Below are 18,761 nucleotides of genomic sequence, written 5' to 3'. Positions count from 1 at the left end.
TGAGATTCTCTGACTGCTTTTATAATTTCACTCAAGTTTTTTAGTTTTCAGTAATACCCATACATCCATCATTTTAGCAATGCATGTTAGAAAGTTGCCTTGAAAAATGTACAGCATCTTCTGACAATTTCTTTATCGAAAATTCATTTTGCAGTAATCAAATTTCAGCTATCAAGATGACCACAGATCAGATTATAGACCAAACCTGAGCTTCCCAGTGATCCTCCCACCAGCCTAAGCTCCCCAAGGTCAACTGAGAGTTTTGCAGTTCATGTTTCATCCTCAGCTCTGAGATTGTCAGAGATGTTGATCAGATCCTGACTGCAAAGGGCAGCTCCTGCAGGTTGTATCAGAGGAGAAAAAGCAGATAAAGCCTCATTTCCTCTGGGGTCACTCTTCAGCTGATCCAGCTTCCTGGGAGCAGAGTCCCATGTAGCTGCTGATTGCCCTGGCACAGTGGCCCTGCTACCAGCAGGATGCAATTGGAGCTACAATCTCCAGATTCCTCCAGCACAGAGCAGCAGCTCTGATCCTAGGGCTGTCAGCTCTCCTGAGAGATTCTGGCTGCTGGGAGATTACAGTGGAAATGGTTAAGAAGCAGATCTGAGTTTGGGTTTTTATTCTGCAATGCAAAAAAAAAAAAAAAAAAAAAAAAAAAAAAAAAAAAATTATGAATGTCTCAGAAATTAACAACCAGTAGGTTTTTTTAATCATTGTATCCTGAAGTCATCAGTATTTAAAATATTTTAGAAGAAAAATGGACCCCATGTTAAAGTCTGCATCCTATTTCATACCCAAGACCCATTCAACTAGGTAGATACCCACCAACTTGACTGACAAATTACTTAGATAAATTCAAACCTACCACTAAAACTTCAAATTCCAATTCCAAAACCAGAGGTCCCTTTGGAAATGAGCTGTGCCAGCTGTACCTGTGGTTTAATTAACATTTTATCAGTGCCTATTACACAAGCTCACTTTTTACAGTGCATCTTCATCAACCATCTACCAGAGGCAAATGTCACTAAGGCAGCACAGCCTCTCAGCTCACTTCATCTCTGTCATTTCTTGCAGCTCCTGTTGCTAAGAAGACAAAGCTGCACCTACAAAAATATGTACTGTGTGCAGTAGGAAGTTGAGGTCTGAAAGTACCACACTGTTGACACAGAGAAACCACAGCCCAAAGCATCCACGCACAGAGAATCAGTGCAAACAAAGCCTGATACTGAGAAATGCTCTGTCACCCTAAAAGCCAAATCTGGGGCCGGATGAACAGAAGCAGGTTACTGAAAAATTCAATTTATGCCTTTTGAACAACATACAAACCTGAGCAGAATTATTTGGTAGGAAGAGTGAAAAAAATGTGTTTAAAATTGTGTTCTGAGGCAGGTATGCAAAGTCAGGCAGCTGAAGGAGAAGACTGTAATGAGCTACAAGGCCTGGAAGGAGAATCCAGGGAACTACAAGCCTGACCTTGGAGCTGGGGAAGGTCCTGCTGCAGATCACCTCCAGCACCATCAAGTGGCACTTGTGCAATAAAACCAAACCCAGTCAGTGTGGGTTTATGGAAGGCAGGTCCTGCTTGGCCAACCTGACTCCTCTGCCAAGGTGACCCACTGGGGGGATGAAAGGCTGTGCCTGCTGTCTGTCTGTCTGGAGTGCAGGAAAGCCTTGGACACCATTTCCCACACACTCTCCTGGAGAAACTGGCTGCTCGTGGCCTGGGAGTGCCCTGGTCACTGGATAAAGAACTGGAGGGATGGCTGGGGCCAGGAAGTGCTGGATGGATGGAGCTACATCCAGCATCACACACCAGGGAACAGCAGTCCCAGCCAGGGAGAGACAGTTCCCAAACTCCTCTGCAGTTTGGAACCAAGTGTCCCTTTATGTCACAGCTATTCACAAGCAGCAGTACCACAGGATAACATGAACTATTTAATAAATGGAATGCACATCAACCTCACCCCAAAAGCCCTCTAAATTTAATGGCTGCCATACACTAGAAGCTAATTAACTAGGACTCTATCACACATACTAGAAGATAATTTCCATCAACTTCAGCAGTGAGCATAAAATAAGTTAGTGTTTATAGGCTTTTAGTCTTATATTTGAAAACCAGCTCACTGAATTTAGTTGATTTTTTTACCGTTGAATCCTGCTTTGGCATGCAGTCAAGCCTTGCAGACACCGGAAGTCCTAATTTGATGTTACAACCAAACAAGGACCATTTCAGGCAGTCATTTTAAACCCAATACATCAGAACTTCACACAGAGCAGTTCTAGAGCTGTGCCATTGCTTTGCCAGCTGTAAGGAAAGTTGAGGATAGCTGGCACCAGCTCTGTCCCACAGGTGGGAATTGCAGGAATTGCACACCCAGCCTGGGGAGGGCAGAAATTGCAAATGTTAAGATACTGGTACACCACTGTCACACTGCATTTCTTTGTTGACACTCCTGCTGTTCCACCCCCACAGATCTCCCCTGGATGTAATTCTGGTATTCAATTCTGGTATTCATTCTTTTTTCAGACAGCTGTAGGAAGGATCACTAACAAAGCAGCACAAATACAGAACATCATTCTGCCATCCTATAAAGACAAAACAATGAGGTATCTGCGCATGGCAGGTACTGAACACTCTAGTCAGGCAATTTCAAAATGAAGTGAGCAGCAGTCAAACCACTGACCAAAAATTATGCAGGTAAGATTAAAACTGTGAACTGTCTCTGTAAAAGTCAGGAAAGAAAAATCAGAACAACCCAAACTTCTGTAAATGAGCTGATTTTATGCATCGTTTATTCAAAAATTTTGAATAAAATCAAAACTTTTATGCCACTAGCACACAGGCACCACCAACTTCTTTGATCTTCTCCTCTGCTCTTCTGCTGAAGAACTTTGCTTTCACAATGACAGGCTGCTTGGGCAGCTTCCCCTTGCCCAGCACTTTGTAGTAGCCCTAGAAAGATTTAAAACAGAAGTTCAGTGTAATCAGCTTGCAGGCTCCTACATTCAGGCCTTGAAAACAAAACCATGATCACCTCATGTAGTAAATTAATTACATTATAAGGACAATCATGACACAAAGACAATTAACAAAACAGCTGCTGAAGTCACTGCAGGTGAGAAGTGGGCCCCAAGTGGCCAACAGGGAGGCAGAACACTAGCACCTGGCAGAGCACTGTCTCTGATTCGGTGGCTGGCTGAGACACAGGACATCAGAGCCAGTGAATATGGATCAGAAGTTTCTGTCCGAGAACTATAGCACACCAAGACAACCAAACATGTGGAGATGTGACTCTAGTCTCGAGGGTGGACAGGGAACATGGTGTGAGACCAGCTCCACCAAGGCTTTGCTCCTTCAGGAACATTTCCAACAAGCCATCCTTCACCACCTAGCCAAAGGAGGGCAGTGCCTGTCCACAAACACACACCAGTACCAGAAGAAGTTCTTACAGTGCTTCTGTAAGCACTCAGAGCCCAGGGGATCTGCCTGGTGAGCCTCTGAGCACTGGAGCTTATGTGCAGCTCAGCTTTCCCAGGGCCAGGCCCAGCTCAGGGGGGGAGCAGGAGTGGCAGGCTGAGCCCCTCAGGAACTCACCGAGCGCACCACGTCGATGACCGGGGCCAGGCCGGCCTCGTTCTTGGCGTAGTTGAGCCGCGTCTGCTCGCTGACCAGCGTCCACAGCTTGTCCAGGTTGACAGTGGGACAGAACTTCTGGTTTCTCTTCAGGTGGTAGTGCCTCATGCCTACCTTCCCAAAGTAACCAGGGTGACTGTGAACGAACACATTCCATGTGAGATCACATTTTTAATTCATCCTGAACAAGCAGAACTCTATAAACTAAACACTGAAACAAGTATCTTATTAAATCCACGTATCCAAAATGGCACATTTTCATATTAGTATGTCTAGAATTCAGGTGCAGTAATGATTAGTATCCAAACCAAGGGACAATTACATTCTCTGTAAGTGTTTCTTCTCCCTTGAACTCCCAAGTCAATCCCCCTCACCGCTGAGCCTGTATTTCCTGGGAAGCCCCACCTCCAGGACCCCAGGGAGGGCTGCCCTGCCTGGCAAGTTCTGGCACTGCTGTCACTAACCCGGTGACTGGCTGAGCCAGGGAGGGCACAGCCAGTGAATAGAGATCAGTGCTTGCTGTCCGAGGACTCCAGCACACCAGGACCACGGGCAGGGCCCAGCTGTGACTCTATAGTCTCGGGAATCTGACAACATCCCTCACCTGATGCAGCCAACAGCATGCAGTTTGGATTAACACCACATCCTGAATTTGATCTGTGTGCCCTGATAAACAGGGACCACACTGTAAAAGGCAAACTTGGTCAACTTTACCTAATGCTACACTCAACTCCCCAAGATGGTGAGTGCAAAGGCCTTTGATTTCAGGATAAGTGGGGACATGAGCAGCTATAATGTACACTTCCCTTTAAAGGAAGAAACACATAGGATTGCAGATACATGAAAGTCAGCTGTTTCTACCTCAGGAGCATGCATGTTGCTAGTAAATATTAAAAACATTAGCTTACTATTTATCAAAGTTAATCCTGTGATGGTGCAAACCACCAGCATTACCACGTCCTCCAGGATGCTTCCTGTGTTTGCCTGAGAAGAAAAACTTTAAGGTTATTACATTAATATTACACATAATACTTAAGAGATATTTCCAATATCAACTTAAACTAGTTATTTTATCGCGTGGTGTGGAGGTTGGAATGGAGAACATTGAAAGGGAGACTGTACTGTGCTCTAAGTTTAAGATGTCGCATACCCAGTACCGATCGGCTGAACAGTGCTGAAGTTACAAACCCAGGGAGTCTAAAGCGTGCAAGACTCGCTCAGCCACCACCGTGGCAGCTGCTCCTGCACACTGCGGCTTCCTTCAGCCTGCTCGCTACTTTCCACCGTGCTGGCGGGCCCTTCCCATAGCCCTGTTTCTGCGGGACCCGGGAGGAGCAGCAAACTCCCCTCAGCCCCGGCGGGCCCTGCCCCACAGCCCCGTTTCTGCGGGACCCGGGAGGCGCAGCCGCCTCCCCTCAGCGCTGGGGCCGCGCCGCCCAAGGCCCCGCGCACCCGCGGCCTCTGCACTCACCCACGCGGCCGTGGCCGTGGCTGACGTGGCCTCTCAGCTTGCGGGTCTTCCTTAGCCGGGAAGGCTGCGGGGAAGGGGGAGAGCAGCCGTGAGCGAGGCGGGCAGCGAGCGCCAGGAGAGCCCCGCGCCCGCCCCGGGGCCCGCGCAGCCCAGCGCCATGGCGGACCGGCCACACCGCACCGCTCCCACCCGCCGCAGGCTCGGAGCCGCGAATCCCCACCGCCCTCCGCTACTCCGCAGTCCTGTCCCGCGGAGCCCCGATCCCATCCGATCTGATCTGATCCCATCCCATCCCATCCCATCCCATCCCATCCCATCCCATCCCATCCCATCCCATCCCATCCCGGCCCGGACGCTGCTCCCACCATCTTGCCGGCGTGCGCGAGGGAGAGAAAGGGCGCGGCTCTCGCGAGAGCGGGCGAAGGCGCGGGGGCGGGGCCGAGATCTCGCGAGGTTTCGCAGCGCGGGAGCGGCGGGCGGCGCTCTGAGGGGCGGGCACAGCGGCCCGACCTCTCCCGGCGCGGAAGGGCAGCGTTTTGACCGGGATTTACGGAAATTCGCAAGTTCGATCTTTTTATTTAATAGTCATAACAGTCGGACACTGTTAAAATGAACACTACCTCCTTAAACACAATTATTTGCCACATTGAAGTGTGAATTCGTGGAGTGTTACTGTTTCTTAAGCTTGGTTTCTAGGGGTTTTTTAAATGGGCTTGATACTGTTAAGATTTTAAACAAAACTTTACAAATTTTAAACGCAGGCCTCAGCACCGGATTTATTTTTCTTCAGAATTTTCCTGATGCACTTAAAATTTTCCATGCTCAGGCACACCATTAGTTTTAACAACTAATTTAGTAGGGAAAATAATGCACTCCTTGGTCTTTGTTCATCTGATCCCTTCAAACACAGACCTCCAGGTACCACAAGGGTTATTTTACACAGCTGTAGTCTGAAAAAGGCACCTACAGATTTTTTAGGGCCATGATTTCACCTCTGACTCACATTACAAAAGTGGGAACACGTTGACAGATAACACAATGTTTAAAAGTTTTCTCCTTTAATTTTTAAAGTGCAAATGGAGGAAAACAGCTTTGGAGCAGGAGATGGGTTTTACAGCATCATGTCCTCGTACATTGGCATTTCCGTGTTGCCTTTGCAAACTCCACAGCATGTCCTGATAGTGTTTTATCCATCATTTCCTTAAAGAGGAATTATGTATTTCCCCCTACGTTCACTAGCAGCTGTTGCTTATAAAAAGGCCAGAAGCCAGCCATACAAATGACATTACTCTTTCCACTCTCAAGAATTACATCTAGGAATCATTCTGGAAGTTGGAGCATATTACAGAACTAGAAAACTAATGGAAATTATCAGTTGTGGTGACATTTCCCCTGAACCAAAAGCACCTGGTATTTCACAGACATTTATGTACACTTAAGCAGCTTTGGTGTATTTTTGAATGTGAGGGAGGTAATTGAAAAAGGAAATGGCTTCACCTTTTTATGAGTGGCCCCTCGAATTTGCTGTATGAGGCTGATAGCACACCAGAACCACTGCCAGGTTAGGAACTGCGCGAGCCTCAAAGCCGCTCTCGCTGCGGCAACCACGCCGCAAACGGTGAAACCACAGCGTGCTGCGTCTCCTTTAAGAGGCTTGAGCTAATTTTCTTTATCTGTCAGACTTGCTACATATTAAAATATTTTATATTAATATTTTCTTCTTCAGACTATGGGAAAACTTATAGAATCTCAACAGGAGTTCTGTTTCCAGATCAAGGAAGAATGTGACACTTGAGCACCATGCACAGCACAAAGCCAACTGAAAATACCGTAGGTCAGGAGCAGTATCTGTGATACAGTGATAAAATAATTTGCTGCCAATCCATGAAATGCTTGTTAGGATAAAACTGGTTAAAAAGGTTCCCTGGTGCAAAACACTGGAGAAACCCCAAACTACATGTTGTGAAATAGCAAACCTACCAAAAGACAGGTTCGTAATAACCACTTTACACTTTAATTACATATTCATTTAAAAATCACAGGCAAGTCGCTAGGTTTGTACCTGCTCCACCTGAGGAAGTGCAGAGGTCTGCAATGAATATAAACAAACAGGTCTATTTACAGAGTTTATTAGGATCCATACATACATACATTAGGAAAGGCTGTACTGTACCTACTTGCTGCAGCTTGCAAGTCAGAGAGCTGAGATCTCCCCAGGCTTAGCAGTCTTAGTGCAGAATGGGTTATAAGGGGTTTACTGACCAGAGTTCAAACCAAGTGGAGGTTCTGGCATGTGAACCAAGTACCTTATTGTCAAGTTACGTTGTTATTTCTGCTTTAAAGTTAATTTGAAGGAAACAAGCAGCCAGACAAGAGAGCGGCCCCGTGTGTACAACCTCTCCCACGTACCCGAGCTCATTCACCCCACAGTGTTCAGGCATCAAACATCCCTTGAAGTCAGTGGTTCTGCCGAGACAGTCAGCTGCACATAATCAGCTACTCGTTTTTGCACCAAGCATAACTCAACTCATACTAAAGAAAACAAAAAAAAAAACAAAAAAAAAAACCAAGCACCTGGTATTCTCAGGAATATACAAATATTTACCACAGTTTTCTCGCTCATTACAAAATCAGTTACAAAAGCTTACAGCACATTATGTACAAACTCTACCCAAATGCAGGAGGAGCCATCCCGTGGCACAGTGACACAGCACCCAGGGCCACGGCTGGAGCTGCTGCCAGCTCTCCTCCCGCTCCGCGCTCCAACGCCGCAGTGCCATCAATAAATAGGCTTCGGGCTGGTGCTTCAGCAGGAGGGAGCTAGTTCTTCTTGTGGAGGAACTTCATCTTGTTACCTACAGGAAGCACACCGTCAGTCTCTAGCAGATATGGGAAGTCAACCAAAAGTGACAGCAAATGGGTCTAACTTGTAATTGCTGCGGGGTAACTCTTCCACTCAGCGCCAGCAGGGAGGGCTGAGTTACAGAACACCGACTGCTCCCACACCTTCCTGTTCCACTCCTCCATTATCCCCCAGTGAAAATGAAAGTGTTAACAAGGACCACAATTAAATCCGGTTTTATCACCTTTAACTATGTTTCCATTGTTTACTTTTTTGTAATTCCTATCACGCTGAAACCACTTGACTACCTCCGTCCAGCTCAGGCTTTCCAAATTAAAAAGAAAAGAACAAACGACAACCAAAGCCCGCCACCACCATGAAAACTCATTTCAGAAGCACTGCTGAGGACTTTCCTCACCAAGGCCTCGCAGGAACTTGTTCACGCCGCTTTGTTCCGTGTCGGGGAGCTCCTCCAGGTACTGTTCCACCCTCTGCTCGAAGAGCCCTGCGGCGCAGACAGACAGCGGGGGTGAGCCGTGCCCGGCCGGGCCCGCCCCAGCTCCCGCCCCAGCTCCCTCCGCTCCCAGCCCTTCCGGAACCGGGCACGGTTCCAGGGATGCGCTTCCGCTTCCCCGGGAGCGCGCGGGATTCCCGGCGGTGCCGCGATCCCGGCGAACAGCGAAACCCGCGCCGCGCGGGAGACGCCCACCCTCACCTTTAGCCCTGCACTTCCTCAGCTCTCTGTCCTGGATGAAGCCAGCGAACATTTGGGATTCCATGAAAACTTCCAAGAAGCGGCGGATACTCTTGGAGGCCACAGATTTACGGAAAGCCTCCCTTTGGAAGGCACGCTCTCCTTTTTCATTCTGGGTTAGGAACAGGGAATAATGGCCAACTGTCTCCACAAAGAATCGGATAAAAACCTCAGACACTAATCCATTCAGGGTGTTACATTCTGCAAAATAAGGCGGCAATAAGACACCACAATCAGCTGCTACCAGAGCTGTCAGCATTATCCCCACATGCCAGGCTGTGCATGTTCCCTGATGCCATGCTAACATCTGGCAGCGGCTCCCTGCACACCTGGGTGCAGGTGGAGAGGGTGCCAGTCTGCAGAATTGGTGTTCCGTGACCAAGAGTCAGCCACAATTACAAGTCCTCAGCAAACAGCTCAGAAAATTAAACATTTGGTGGGTGTTTCATCAACATCAAACCTCACATTCTCACCCTTGAGCAAGTTCTCTTCAGAAACTTCTGAATGACTCAGCATTAAAATATTTGTCCCTGAGGATAATAAGCCTGCACCAAAAACTGATCAAAAAGGGTCCATTGTAGAATCTGTGTTTTCATTGTTTCTGAGATGTTAAAACAGTCTTATATATGTAATACATATGACTTGAAACAAATTTCAAAAACTGAATAGGGGCCTGTTTCATACCTTTTAACGGCAGGCATCTCAATTCACCCTGGGCTGTTTTTATCACTGCTGAAGAGAAATGTGAACCTTCAGAGACAACCCAACCCCTCTTGGACTAAAATTCTTTACCTGCTTTTCTCTCTTGAAAATATCAAGTGCCAAGAGCAACTCTAAACTCAGACACACCCCTAAGGCTGGAGAATTATCTGGATTGAGTTAGGGCCAAGTTAACTGCAAGGCTCTGTTTGAGCAGAGGTTTGGAGGGACCCATGGGAGTCCATGTCATTTACAAAGAAATTAAAATAAATCACAGGGGAGGTGTCACTGTGGGCTGATGCCATCAGTCTCATTCCCTGTGTGCTCAGACAACCTTTGATGTCACCAAAAATATTGGAGACCTCAGGTCCCATCTTTGTTTCTCCTGCATGGAAAATCACAATTCTACCTACGTTTGTTTATTACACAAGTCCCTGTTTCCAAATGAACTTACCATCATCTGAATCACTATCTGAATCCTGATTTATCAGTTCATTCTTTCTCTCTAGAGCCTGCTCCAGAGCAGCTTGCAATTTTCTAGGTAATAGTGTGTCTTCATCATCCATCTGATAGAGGAAAGAAAGATCTTTAAGCCACAATAATCTATGCAGGAACTACAGCAAATATTTTCAGAAGGTTTAGAATTCGGATGAAAAATACTTGTATCTGTCACTGTCATGGCTACATAAATAAAAGAATGAAAATCTATGTGCAACTAACAAATACTTCTAAACAAAATTTCTTGTCACTCTTAATAAGATTAAAGTCAGGAATGATAATCCAAAAAGCAGGTAAGCACAGAAATGTGGAATCAGCTTTACATGTGGAATCAGAATTTACATGACAAAGAGTCCAAATAGTTGTGTTTAACTAAACACACATCATGTGAAGCCTTGCTAGGTGTACACACAGCTGCTGTAGTTGGTTTTAGGCAGCTCCTTTGGTCCCTGACAGTTGGTTTTACAGTTTTGTAGCCTATCTTGTTTTCTGGGTCTTGCCCCTATTGCTCTCTTCATCTTATTTTATGCTTGTTCAGCAGAAGCCAGGTAGGCACAGGAGCTTTAGCTCTGCAGCCACTGTTCACCAGCCAGGGAAATGAACACAAAAATTTCCTCATCCAACCTGCAGATTGTTGGTTTGAAATTATTTAGTGCCACATGACTGTCAGGAGATGGTGATCCCTTATCTCCTTGTTTAGAAGGCTCCCACTTTTCCTATTACATTAAACTATTCTCTACCTTTGTGCTCTCACTCAGGAATTTTCTTTGCTATTTTTGTCCTTTTCACCTCCAACAGCACGAGTTTTCTTGCTAAGGTGATGTGATTATCTTTGGATGTTTTCTTTCCACTGTGAGTACAGTTCTTGATTCCTTCTGGCAGTCACAGCCTCAATCCCTTCTGCATACCTAAGAAGTTCTTATTTGCAGGTGGAACAGAAAATGAGGACTCTTTTTTTCCTTCATCACTTTCCCTTTGCACACTCAATTCCTGCCAAATCCCTCTGATCAAATAAACCAAATCATACTCTAGGAGTAAACATTTTGCTAGACAGCATGGCAGCATTCTGAGCTGTGCTTTACCTGTCTGATGAATCGATCAGATCCCAGGTTAACCATCAAAGCCTGCAGAAAAGAAAACACTGCAGTGAAATGTATCTGAAGATACAGAAAACATTCATTTGTTCTTTGCTTTGTAACAGCAAAAGATCATCTTCTGAACAAGCCTCTACATGAATCGAATTCCTACTGTGAAACAAGAAGTTGTGTGCTTTATGAAACAACATGAAGGTTTGCTTTAGAGCTACAAGTCTAATTTCACATAAATACAACATATCTCATACTAGATTAATATATTAAAAAAAGCTAAAAGGGTTTTTTCCTTAAATCTATGCAAGTTATAACTGATAATTTTTGTTAACATGCAGTTGTAAAGTGTTTCAGAGGGGTTTAAAGAAAACAGGATTCCAAAGGGCAAGGGTGTGAAATATTCGTAACAAAGCAGCAAAGCTGAGAGGTGGAGCTGGGAAGATGTGGAAGAGCAATGTTAGGAAAGAGGAAGGAAAATGGAGCAGAGATTTACATGGGCCAGAGGCACACAGGGCACAAGAAAATTCCTTAGAAAAATGATAGGAAACTAATAGAAGCAAGAGAGAAAAGAGTGTGTCCTTGAGTATTTTTGTGGTATTTTACTGGAAGAGTCGATGAAGTGCAACTCTCATTTGATTTCCAATAGAGTATCAACAAAGTCTTAGAAGATAAAATTGTTAAAGGTTTAGTTTCCTGTGTGGGCTATAGCTTCAAGCACCACTTCCATAACGATTAAGAGATGTCACAGCAGATGGCTTCCTCTTGTTCCAGAACAAAGCAGCATATTTACACCCTACTTACTGGTGACCAGGTAAATATTCACTTGTCTCTGACAATGTGCCAGGTATGGAAGAGGGGCAGAATAAAAGAGAAGAATAAAGCTACTGCTGCAGTTTTGTCAAGAAGCAGTTGCCCATGAGAACCAGGCAGAGGAGAAACAAAGAGGCAGATTAAAAATTAAACCTGTGAGGATTTATGTCCCAGTGGCAGCCCTCTCCTGGGAGAGGCCAGCTTTACTCCAGGCAAACAATGGTGGTGCCAGCTCCTACCTCCTCTACAGGCAGGTCCTTGAGTTTGGGCAGCGAGCTGGAGAGCAGTCCCACCAGGAAGGGAGTGGGGCAGCACACGATGTCAATCATGGATGAGGGCAGGACAGGGATGAAGGTGTGCTGCCAGGAGAAGGGGTACAGCAGGGCCACTACAGCGTGGGAGCAGCTTGACAGGGTGCTGGGGAGAGAGGAACAACCAGGTTAGCAAAGGCTTTTCTTGGTTCACAACACCTTCCACCTGCTGAGAAACTCAGCCTGCTGAAATGCAAGTGCCCAAGGTGCCACCTCTCCAGCATTTGTGACTTCAGCCAGGCCTTGGTCCCCTTCCAGTCCCAACCCTCTCTGTACTGTGCAGTGTGGCAGGTCACAGCAGACTTCAAACTAAAGGTACAAAACCAGAATCTGTTGGTTTCAACCTAGAATCCATTTGTTTCATAGCAGTCAGGGGATGGTTTGATCTAGAAATCAAGATTCAATGTTCCCAAAAGGACTCAAAAACAGCCACTTTGAACAATGCTTAAAATCCAAAAGCAGCTTCAGATCTTAGCTGTTATGACCACATCAGTAATCATAAAAATGCATCATAGTAATGTTCTTAAGTCAAGCATGAATGCAGGAACAAAGGAAAATTAAAAGTAAAATAAAATTGGGAAAAAAATCCTTGAAGAAAACTCGACCAAATCAGATATAAAAAGGCCCCAACAATCAGTACTTATTCCAAAGGAAATCTGGTAAAAGCAACACATTTTTCAAAGATTGCACTTTTTTTTTTTGACAACTGCATATTTTTATTAAAATACATTCTAAAGGGCTTATCCACCAACTCCAGTGACAAAGGCATTGATCCTGCTCAGCAGAGTACTCTAAAATACGGGTTGGTATCTCCTAAACTTTAAAGCTTGATATTATCATGGAAAATGTCATGCATATGTTGTCCTTCCATCTACTGAATCTGAGTCCCTTTTGCAACCACATGGTTTCCAAATGTTAAAAATTAAGGAAGATCATTGCCAAGTGAGTTTTAACATCAGGGGAATAAAGACAAGCTCTCCATTTCACAGCTACAACGTCTGTCTCTCAGGCTGAGATGACAGAAATTTGGATCCAACATGCCTGAACTAATTTTCTCACATTGCAAATTTCTGCTGTGCTTAATGTAGCCACAAAGAACTATAAATAATAACAGCAGAGCTGTTACTACTTTAAAATGCTGGGGGGAGATGCTTATTTTTTCAACTGCAAGACATGGTGGAGACTTTAGGTGGCATCAGGCCTCCACCAGAATAACCTTCATGAGCATTTTTACTTCAGTTGTGGATTGTTCCAAGGCCAGAGAAAAGGTTTCACCTGTTTGTTCCTGTCAGTGATTTACCTTCAAAGTTTGCTGAGTGACAAAAGAGAGAATTAGGGAACAAAGAGAGAAGAAGTTGGGGAAGAACAAATTCTTGTGTTTTACTGCAAATAATCTACTGGCTTGGTTTTAATTGACACTTCCTTTTAGATCTGACAATCCCAGCATGGGTTTCTGACATATGTTGCCTGACACAAGGTTCTTGTAAAATGATGCATTTCTCCAATTTATATTTTTATATATAACAGGCAGTGGTGCTGACATTGCCTCATATTTTGATCTCAAGCATCTACCATAACAAGCACAGTGATGTGTTTTGGAAGAGCTGTGGAACATGGTACAGACTCCCAGCACTTTCTCAAGATCACTTCAATGACTCCCTGGCATTTTCACCTACTACAAATTCAGTCATCTTAGCTGAGCCACTAAAAAAAGAGCCATGTTAAGCTAAAAGCAGGAAGACAAACATTCTTCTGCTCTTCAGTGAGTATTTTTTTCCTCTCTATAAAATGTCCTTTTGTAACATGTTGTTTTACACGCAGTGCTGTGACGTAAATCAGCCCCTGCATCCTCTTGTGCGTGCTATTCCCACGCTGGGGGAGGCTTCAGGCTCCAGCCCAGGACACTGGAATCTCTTCCAGCAGGGGCAGGGCAGAGCAGAGCAGGGCAGCAGCCCTGGTGGGGTGTCCTGGCAGCACCCAGCTCTGCCCTGCCAGCACCCACAAGTCTCACCAGCACCCTGTCAGCACCTCTGCACTTGAGGATTCTGCACACAGCTCTTCAATTTCAGCCTCAGAAAATGTGGAACATCTCATGCCCATGAAACATTCCCTCGGAGCTTTCAGCCCCCAGAACCTCCTGCTGCCATCCCTCCTGGACACCCCTCTGCAGGACTCCCACTGTCACCAAGCTCCTGCTTGTACAAAGTGCCCCTGTCTCTGCCCTAGCTGGAAAGATTCATATTTAGAATGGATACACACCTTTCACTTCAGTGAAATTTCACAGTTTGTAAGGTGAAATTCAGAAGTGATGGGTGTAAAGGAACCCTCAGCCTCAATATCTAAAATACTGTTCAGAACCTTTTAAAGGGATGTTATTGATGAGAAGTATGTTTAGTAAAGTAAAAAAAGAAAGGCCTAGCCTGGGAAACCAAGTCTGCTCCAGTTTTTCCTTTTAAAATGTGCAACCCACACATTATCCAACTGTTCTTGTTTATGAGAATTAAGCAGTAAGGTCAGATGGTTTATTTTCTTTAAGGTGTGTGAAGGACACAAAATAAAGCAGTAGAATAGTCAAAGTTAGATTTTCAAGACATTTTCACTTTTAATACTCTAGGGCAGTTCCAGATGGCTGGTTTGGAGAGTGGGCTTTTCCATTTGGTCTGTGCAGTTTTACAGGAATGCTGCATAATGTTCTACCTGTTGTTCTACTGGAAAACACTTCTTAATTTCCATGGTTGTCATCTTGTAAAAAAAATTATTTGGAATTTGCCACAGTTTGGGGTCTCGAACCTTCCATGTTTGATCTTCTTGTAGTAATACAAGATTATACAAGCATATTGAGACATTTCTTAATGACAGATTTCTCTTGAAGAGATCCTTTATTGTGTTACAGGCAAAATATGACACTGCTTCTTTCCCACTCAAAGTTGATTTATGTTCCTCTGGGATATTTTGTTCCCCAAAATTTTCTCATGATAGCACACAGAGCCTTTTCCTTGTTGTGTTGATGGCTGGGGAGGCACAAGTTCAGACTAAGAGCTGAGGCACCAGAATTTCAGACACAGCTGTGACTCAGCTAAATTTTGGAGACGGCTTATGAACACAGTTTAAGTCTACATCAAAAAGCAAATCACTGTGACTTAACAAGAACCTTTTCTGTCCTGTAGATAGGGAAAATGCCTGGTAGCAGTTTCTGTGTTGGCCAACCAACAAATAACCCCAAACTTAGGCTGTTTCTGTGTCTTAGCACAGCACAATTAGCACATTCTGAGAAGGACAAGCTGTTGGGCAGGGGATGGACACTGCCCTGGCTGGGATGTCGGTGCTGGCTGTGTTTGTTTCAAGGACTGTGTCTTGTTGGACGCTGCAAGTCACCAACTCTCTCAAACTGTCATTTTCAGTTATGCCTTCTGTCACAATAGAAATATTCCACAAATACCCTTGATAACTTTCTTTTCTTTCTAACAATAGTCAACAGTCATATTCTCCTCCACGCCTAGAACTTCTCCCAGGCCCAAGGGAGCCTCACACAGTGAGCATCTCCCAAATCCAGGATTTAGCCTCTAGCAGACACAACCACTTGCTGGTTTGGCTCCCTTATCTCACATTACTATTCACATGCACCTCCAGTCAGTTTGGCATTTCCATTGAAGGAGAATATCCCTTCCCTTCCTCCACCCCCCCAGAGGGACAGACAAGCTTCCTCAGCCAGGAGAGGAGGGAGGCCACCCCTTGCATGCATGGCCAAGCCACACACAGCTCTGTCACCAGGGCTGCTGCCAGCTCTGTGCTCTGCCAGTGCTCTGGACCGTGCCCTGGACTGGGACCAACTCACCAAATCTGGGCTCCCTGCTTCCTCACATTGAGAAACGTAGCCAGAAATGCAAATTCACAAAAATGTGCTTCCACTGTTTACTTTTCCACAACCATTTTGTGTTCCTCATTTCTCCCTGCTGATTAAATGATGTTGCTCTGTCCACATTCACTGAAGTCTTTCATCTGCCCTGTTGACACATTCGTGCTCCAGCCCACAACCACTGGGAGACTGAGTTACCTCCTTGTCCGCTCAGGAGAGCTTCCTCCCACTTGAGGTTGGAGTCTGGAGGCTCTGTCCTTCCCAGGTGGAATCCCTTGACCCACATGGGTATTACACACCCTCATGTCTCCTCATCACAGGCCATGGTCCTGCTTTTGTGCTCCTACCCTTGGGCCACTGGTGAACTGCTTGGCAAAATCAGATCCCTGACACTTCCCTCCTACCCTTCCATGCCTCTCCTGATCCTGGATGAACTCCAGTCTCTGACAGAGGTCTGTGACAGCTCTGCAAGATAAAATAGTCTGAGAGGTTTGCAGAGGACTCTGTGAAGTACTCTGGGGGAAGGCTACAGGATAAGAACCCATCTCCCCCCCAACACATACTGGTGGGGTGGAAAGGACAAAGTAGAAAACTTGAAAAGCATCAAGGGCAAGTGGAAGTAAAAAGCACAGCAGACTGATACACTCTGGGTGGAGATGGAGTGCAGGCAGCACTGCTCTTGCTGTGCTGGCAGTAATTCAGAGCAGTACTGTGCTGTGCCAGATACAGTGCACTCTAAGACTCTGAAAAAATAAAGGTTTCTCTGGGTGCATAGGAATAAATAAGAGCAGCATTATTCATCAGTTTGATAAGACTAAGTAATAGCATCAGAGACAAGATATAAATGAAAACTTTTAAGTGTCAGAGGTGACAGTCTCCAAACTCCAGCTGTCTGCAATGAGCTCCTACAGCATTTCTTCAGGTCAGCCTCTGAAGTGAGCCCTTGAGGATCCCTGGCCCTGGAAAGGCTGGGGATGGGGGAAAATGGGGATATGTTAACTGCTTTCTCCCTGCTCCAGGACTCCCCCTGATACCCAGGTGCTCTGCTCCTGAGGCCCCCTGAGCCCCCACAGCAATGGTTTGTCCTTCATTCCTGGGGCTCTGTGCTGTGAGAGTACATTTTTTGTTAACCCACATACCACCAAAACCCACAACTCACCAAAAAGGGCAGAGAGGAAGAAAATAATAATTCAAGAATTCATTTGTTATAATGGTGCAGGACATCTCCAGTTTTCCAGCCAATATAAAACTATCAGACACGACAGTATTTCTTCCTATACAAAAAAAAATTATTGCTGTTTCTCTGTTACCACTTCTAGGATGTTTAAAAAGGGAAAAAATCTTCAATTCTTGTCTTTTTACTCAAATCAAAGAAATTGCAAGTTTTTGTAGCTTTTTGAACAAGAAAAACTACCTGCAATTAAAGCCTGCAATTCCTGATGGCTCTGGGATGCCTCCCTATTTGTAGGATTGCTTGCACTTGTAAGGCACTACTTTCACACGATATGGATTCAAAATTTGACTTGTTTCCACTGATGTTTTTGAGTTTGTTTGTCTGCCTCTGGATAACCAGTTTGGTTTCCAACTTAAAGAAAAGTTATATAGAATCAAAGTGATTCATGTAGGAAGAAACCTCAGGAGATCAACTGATCCAATTCCCCCTTGCTTGACATCAGATCAGTTTGTTTCCAAAATCAAATTAAATTATACATTATTTTGTTATATTAAACATCTTTGCTGCAATTTTTTGTGAAGGAGGGAGTGCCCTATGTGCCAAAGACTCCTACCTAGTGATTAATAAACTCACTCTGATATGGCTATTTTAGAAGCCATCTTAAAATAATATTTCTTGTGCATACTAAAAAGAGACTTATTTAGGTGCTAATTTCTTCAGAATAAATTGTTAGCACTAAGCAAGACCTCCCTTTGTAGCCATGGGGATACACTGAGAAATGAAGGCTCCTCTGGGAGAAAGGGATCATCTTCTTCCTGCAGGGAACCTGAGGGAAAGGAAGAGAAGAAAAGGAAAAGAAGGCAGGGAAGAGACTGAATGAAATAAAATTAAGATCTGGGAGGCAGAACTGGGAGGGGAGGGAGACAAAATGAGCCTGATGAGCAGGTGCAAAGAAAAGTGAGGGCAAAGGGGCCAGGATGTAAAATTAAGGGACAAGACAGTGACTGGTTGGGCTGAACAATGCAAGGACAAGGGAAAAGCATCTAATATGAACATGACTAAAGCTATCACACACATGCAGCCAAATGATCAGGTCCCAAGGTGCAACTTGCTCCTCCCTGTTGCTGTAGGCAGATGGAAGGATGTGAGGCTGTCTGATGGCAATTGCCCCTCCTCTGTCCATACCAGAGATGCTGAGAGGGGCTGCAGCTGCAGGAGGGAAGGTCACACACCAGGACAGCTGAAGGTGACAGCAGCTCAAAGCCCACTGGTGGCACAGATGGAAATCAAATACAACCAGTGCTCTACACTTCAGCCACTGCTGCTAAGCAGACAGGCACAAACCCACTGTTCTATCAGGAATAATTCTCACAGACACAAACCCACAGTTTTATCAGGAATAATCCTCATAAACACAAACCCACAGTTTTATCAGGAATAATTCTCAAACTGGAAAGTTTCCTCCACAACAAATATATTCACCTGTACCTGAAGAGAAAAAGGCTGTGACCAAAACAAACACCAGAATTCGGGCTTAATGTATTGTTGTTTGACCCAAATTAATTCTAATCCAGTAAATTATCTGGGCACTAATAAAATAATTATTTCCAATGATTACAGAGCA

At 45.0% G+C, this 18,761-nt stretch overlaps 2 protein-coding genes and 2 non-coding genes across 8 annotated transcripts in view; all 4 read right to left on the bottom strand.

Moving 5' to 3' along the window:
* Positions 1-2,762: 2,762 nt before the first annotated feature.
* Positions 2,763-5,670, bottom strand: RPL27A (ribosomal protein L27a). The gene is made up of 5 exons (XM_056492273.1): positions 5,471-5,670; positions 5,106-5,169; positions 4,543-4,618; positions 3,596-3,770; positions 2,763-2,953 (listed from the first exon to the last, which is right to left on the bottom strand). Exons 1-5 carry the CDS (start codon positions 5,471-5,473, stop codon positions 2,825-2,827), a joined length of 447 nt encoding a protein of 148 aa, XP_056348248.1. The 5' UTR covers positions 5,474-5,670; the 3' UTR covers positions 2,763-2,824.
* LOC130254577 (small nucleolar RNA SNORA3/SNORA45 family) lies at positions 3,174-3,305 on the bottom strand. The gene has a single exon (XR_008840766.1). It is a non-coding gene; the product is annotated as a small nucleolar RNA SNORA3/SNORA45 family (small nucleolar RNA).
* LOC130254578 (small nucleolar RNA SNORA3/SNORA45 family) lies at positions 4,086-4,218 on the bottom strand. The gene has a single exon (XR_008840767.1). It is a non-coding gene; the product is annotated as a small nucleolar RNA SNORA3/SNORA45 family (small nucleolar RNA).
* A 1,548-nt stretch (positions 5,671-7,218) lies between the features above and the next one.
* DENND2B (DENN domain containing 2B) overlaps positions 7,219-18,761 on the bottom strand; it is a 149,767-nt gene continuing 138,224 nt past the window's right edge. For all 5 annotated transcript variants that reach the window (XM_056492270.1, XM_056492268.1, XM_056492271.1 and 2 more), the window contains 6 exons: positions 12,036-12,213; positions 10,981-11,022; positions 9,855-9,966; positions 8,663-8,902; positions 8,366-8,452; positions 7,219-7,960 (listed from right to left, as the gene is read on the bottom strand). In XM_056492270.1, the coding sequence (XP_056348245.1) occupies positions 7,926-7,960; positions 8,366-8,452; positions 8,663-8,902; positions 9,855-9,966; positions 10,981-11,022; positions 12,036-12,213 (694 nt within the window). In that variant the 3' untranslated portion in view covers positions 7,219-7,925. The remainder of the gene's footprint in view (positions 7,961-8,365; positions 8,453-8,662; positions 8,903-9,854; positions 9,967-10,980; positions 11,023-12,035; positions 12,214-18,761) is intronic.

This window comes from Oenanthe melanoleuca, chromosome 5 (genome assembly GCF_029582105.1).
Source record: "Oenanthe melanoleuca isolate GR-GAL-2019-014 chromosome 5, OMel1.0, whole genome shotgun sequence".
Classification (NCBI taxonomy): domain Eukaryota; kingdom Metazoa; phylum Chordata; class Aves; order Passeriformes; family Muscicapidae; genus Oenanthe; species Oenanthe melanoleuca.
Note: the sequence above shows the minus strand (reverse complement) of the source record. Positions and strands in the feature narration are given on the sequence as shown.

Bases quoted from the DNA above. Each gene is read 5' to 3' on its own strand.
- RPL27A (XM_056492273.1), bottom strand. The intron at 4,619-5,105 runs GTGAGTGCAGAG...TTTTCTTCTCAG, and splicing joins CCACGGCCACGGCCGCGTGG to GCAAACACAGGAAGCATCCT. The intron at 2,954-3,595 runs GTGAGTTCCTGA...AAATCTTTCTAG, and splicing joins TCATCGACGTGGTGCGCTCG to GGCTACTACAAAGTGCTGGG.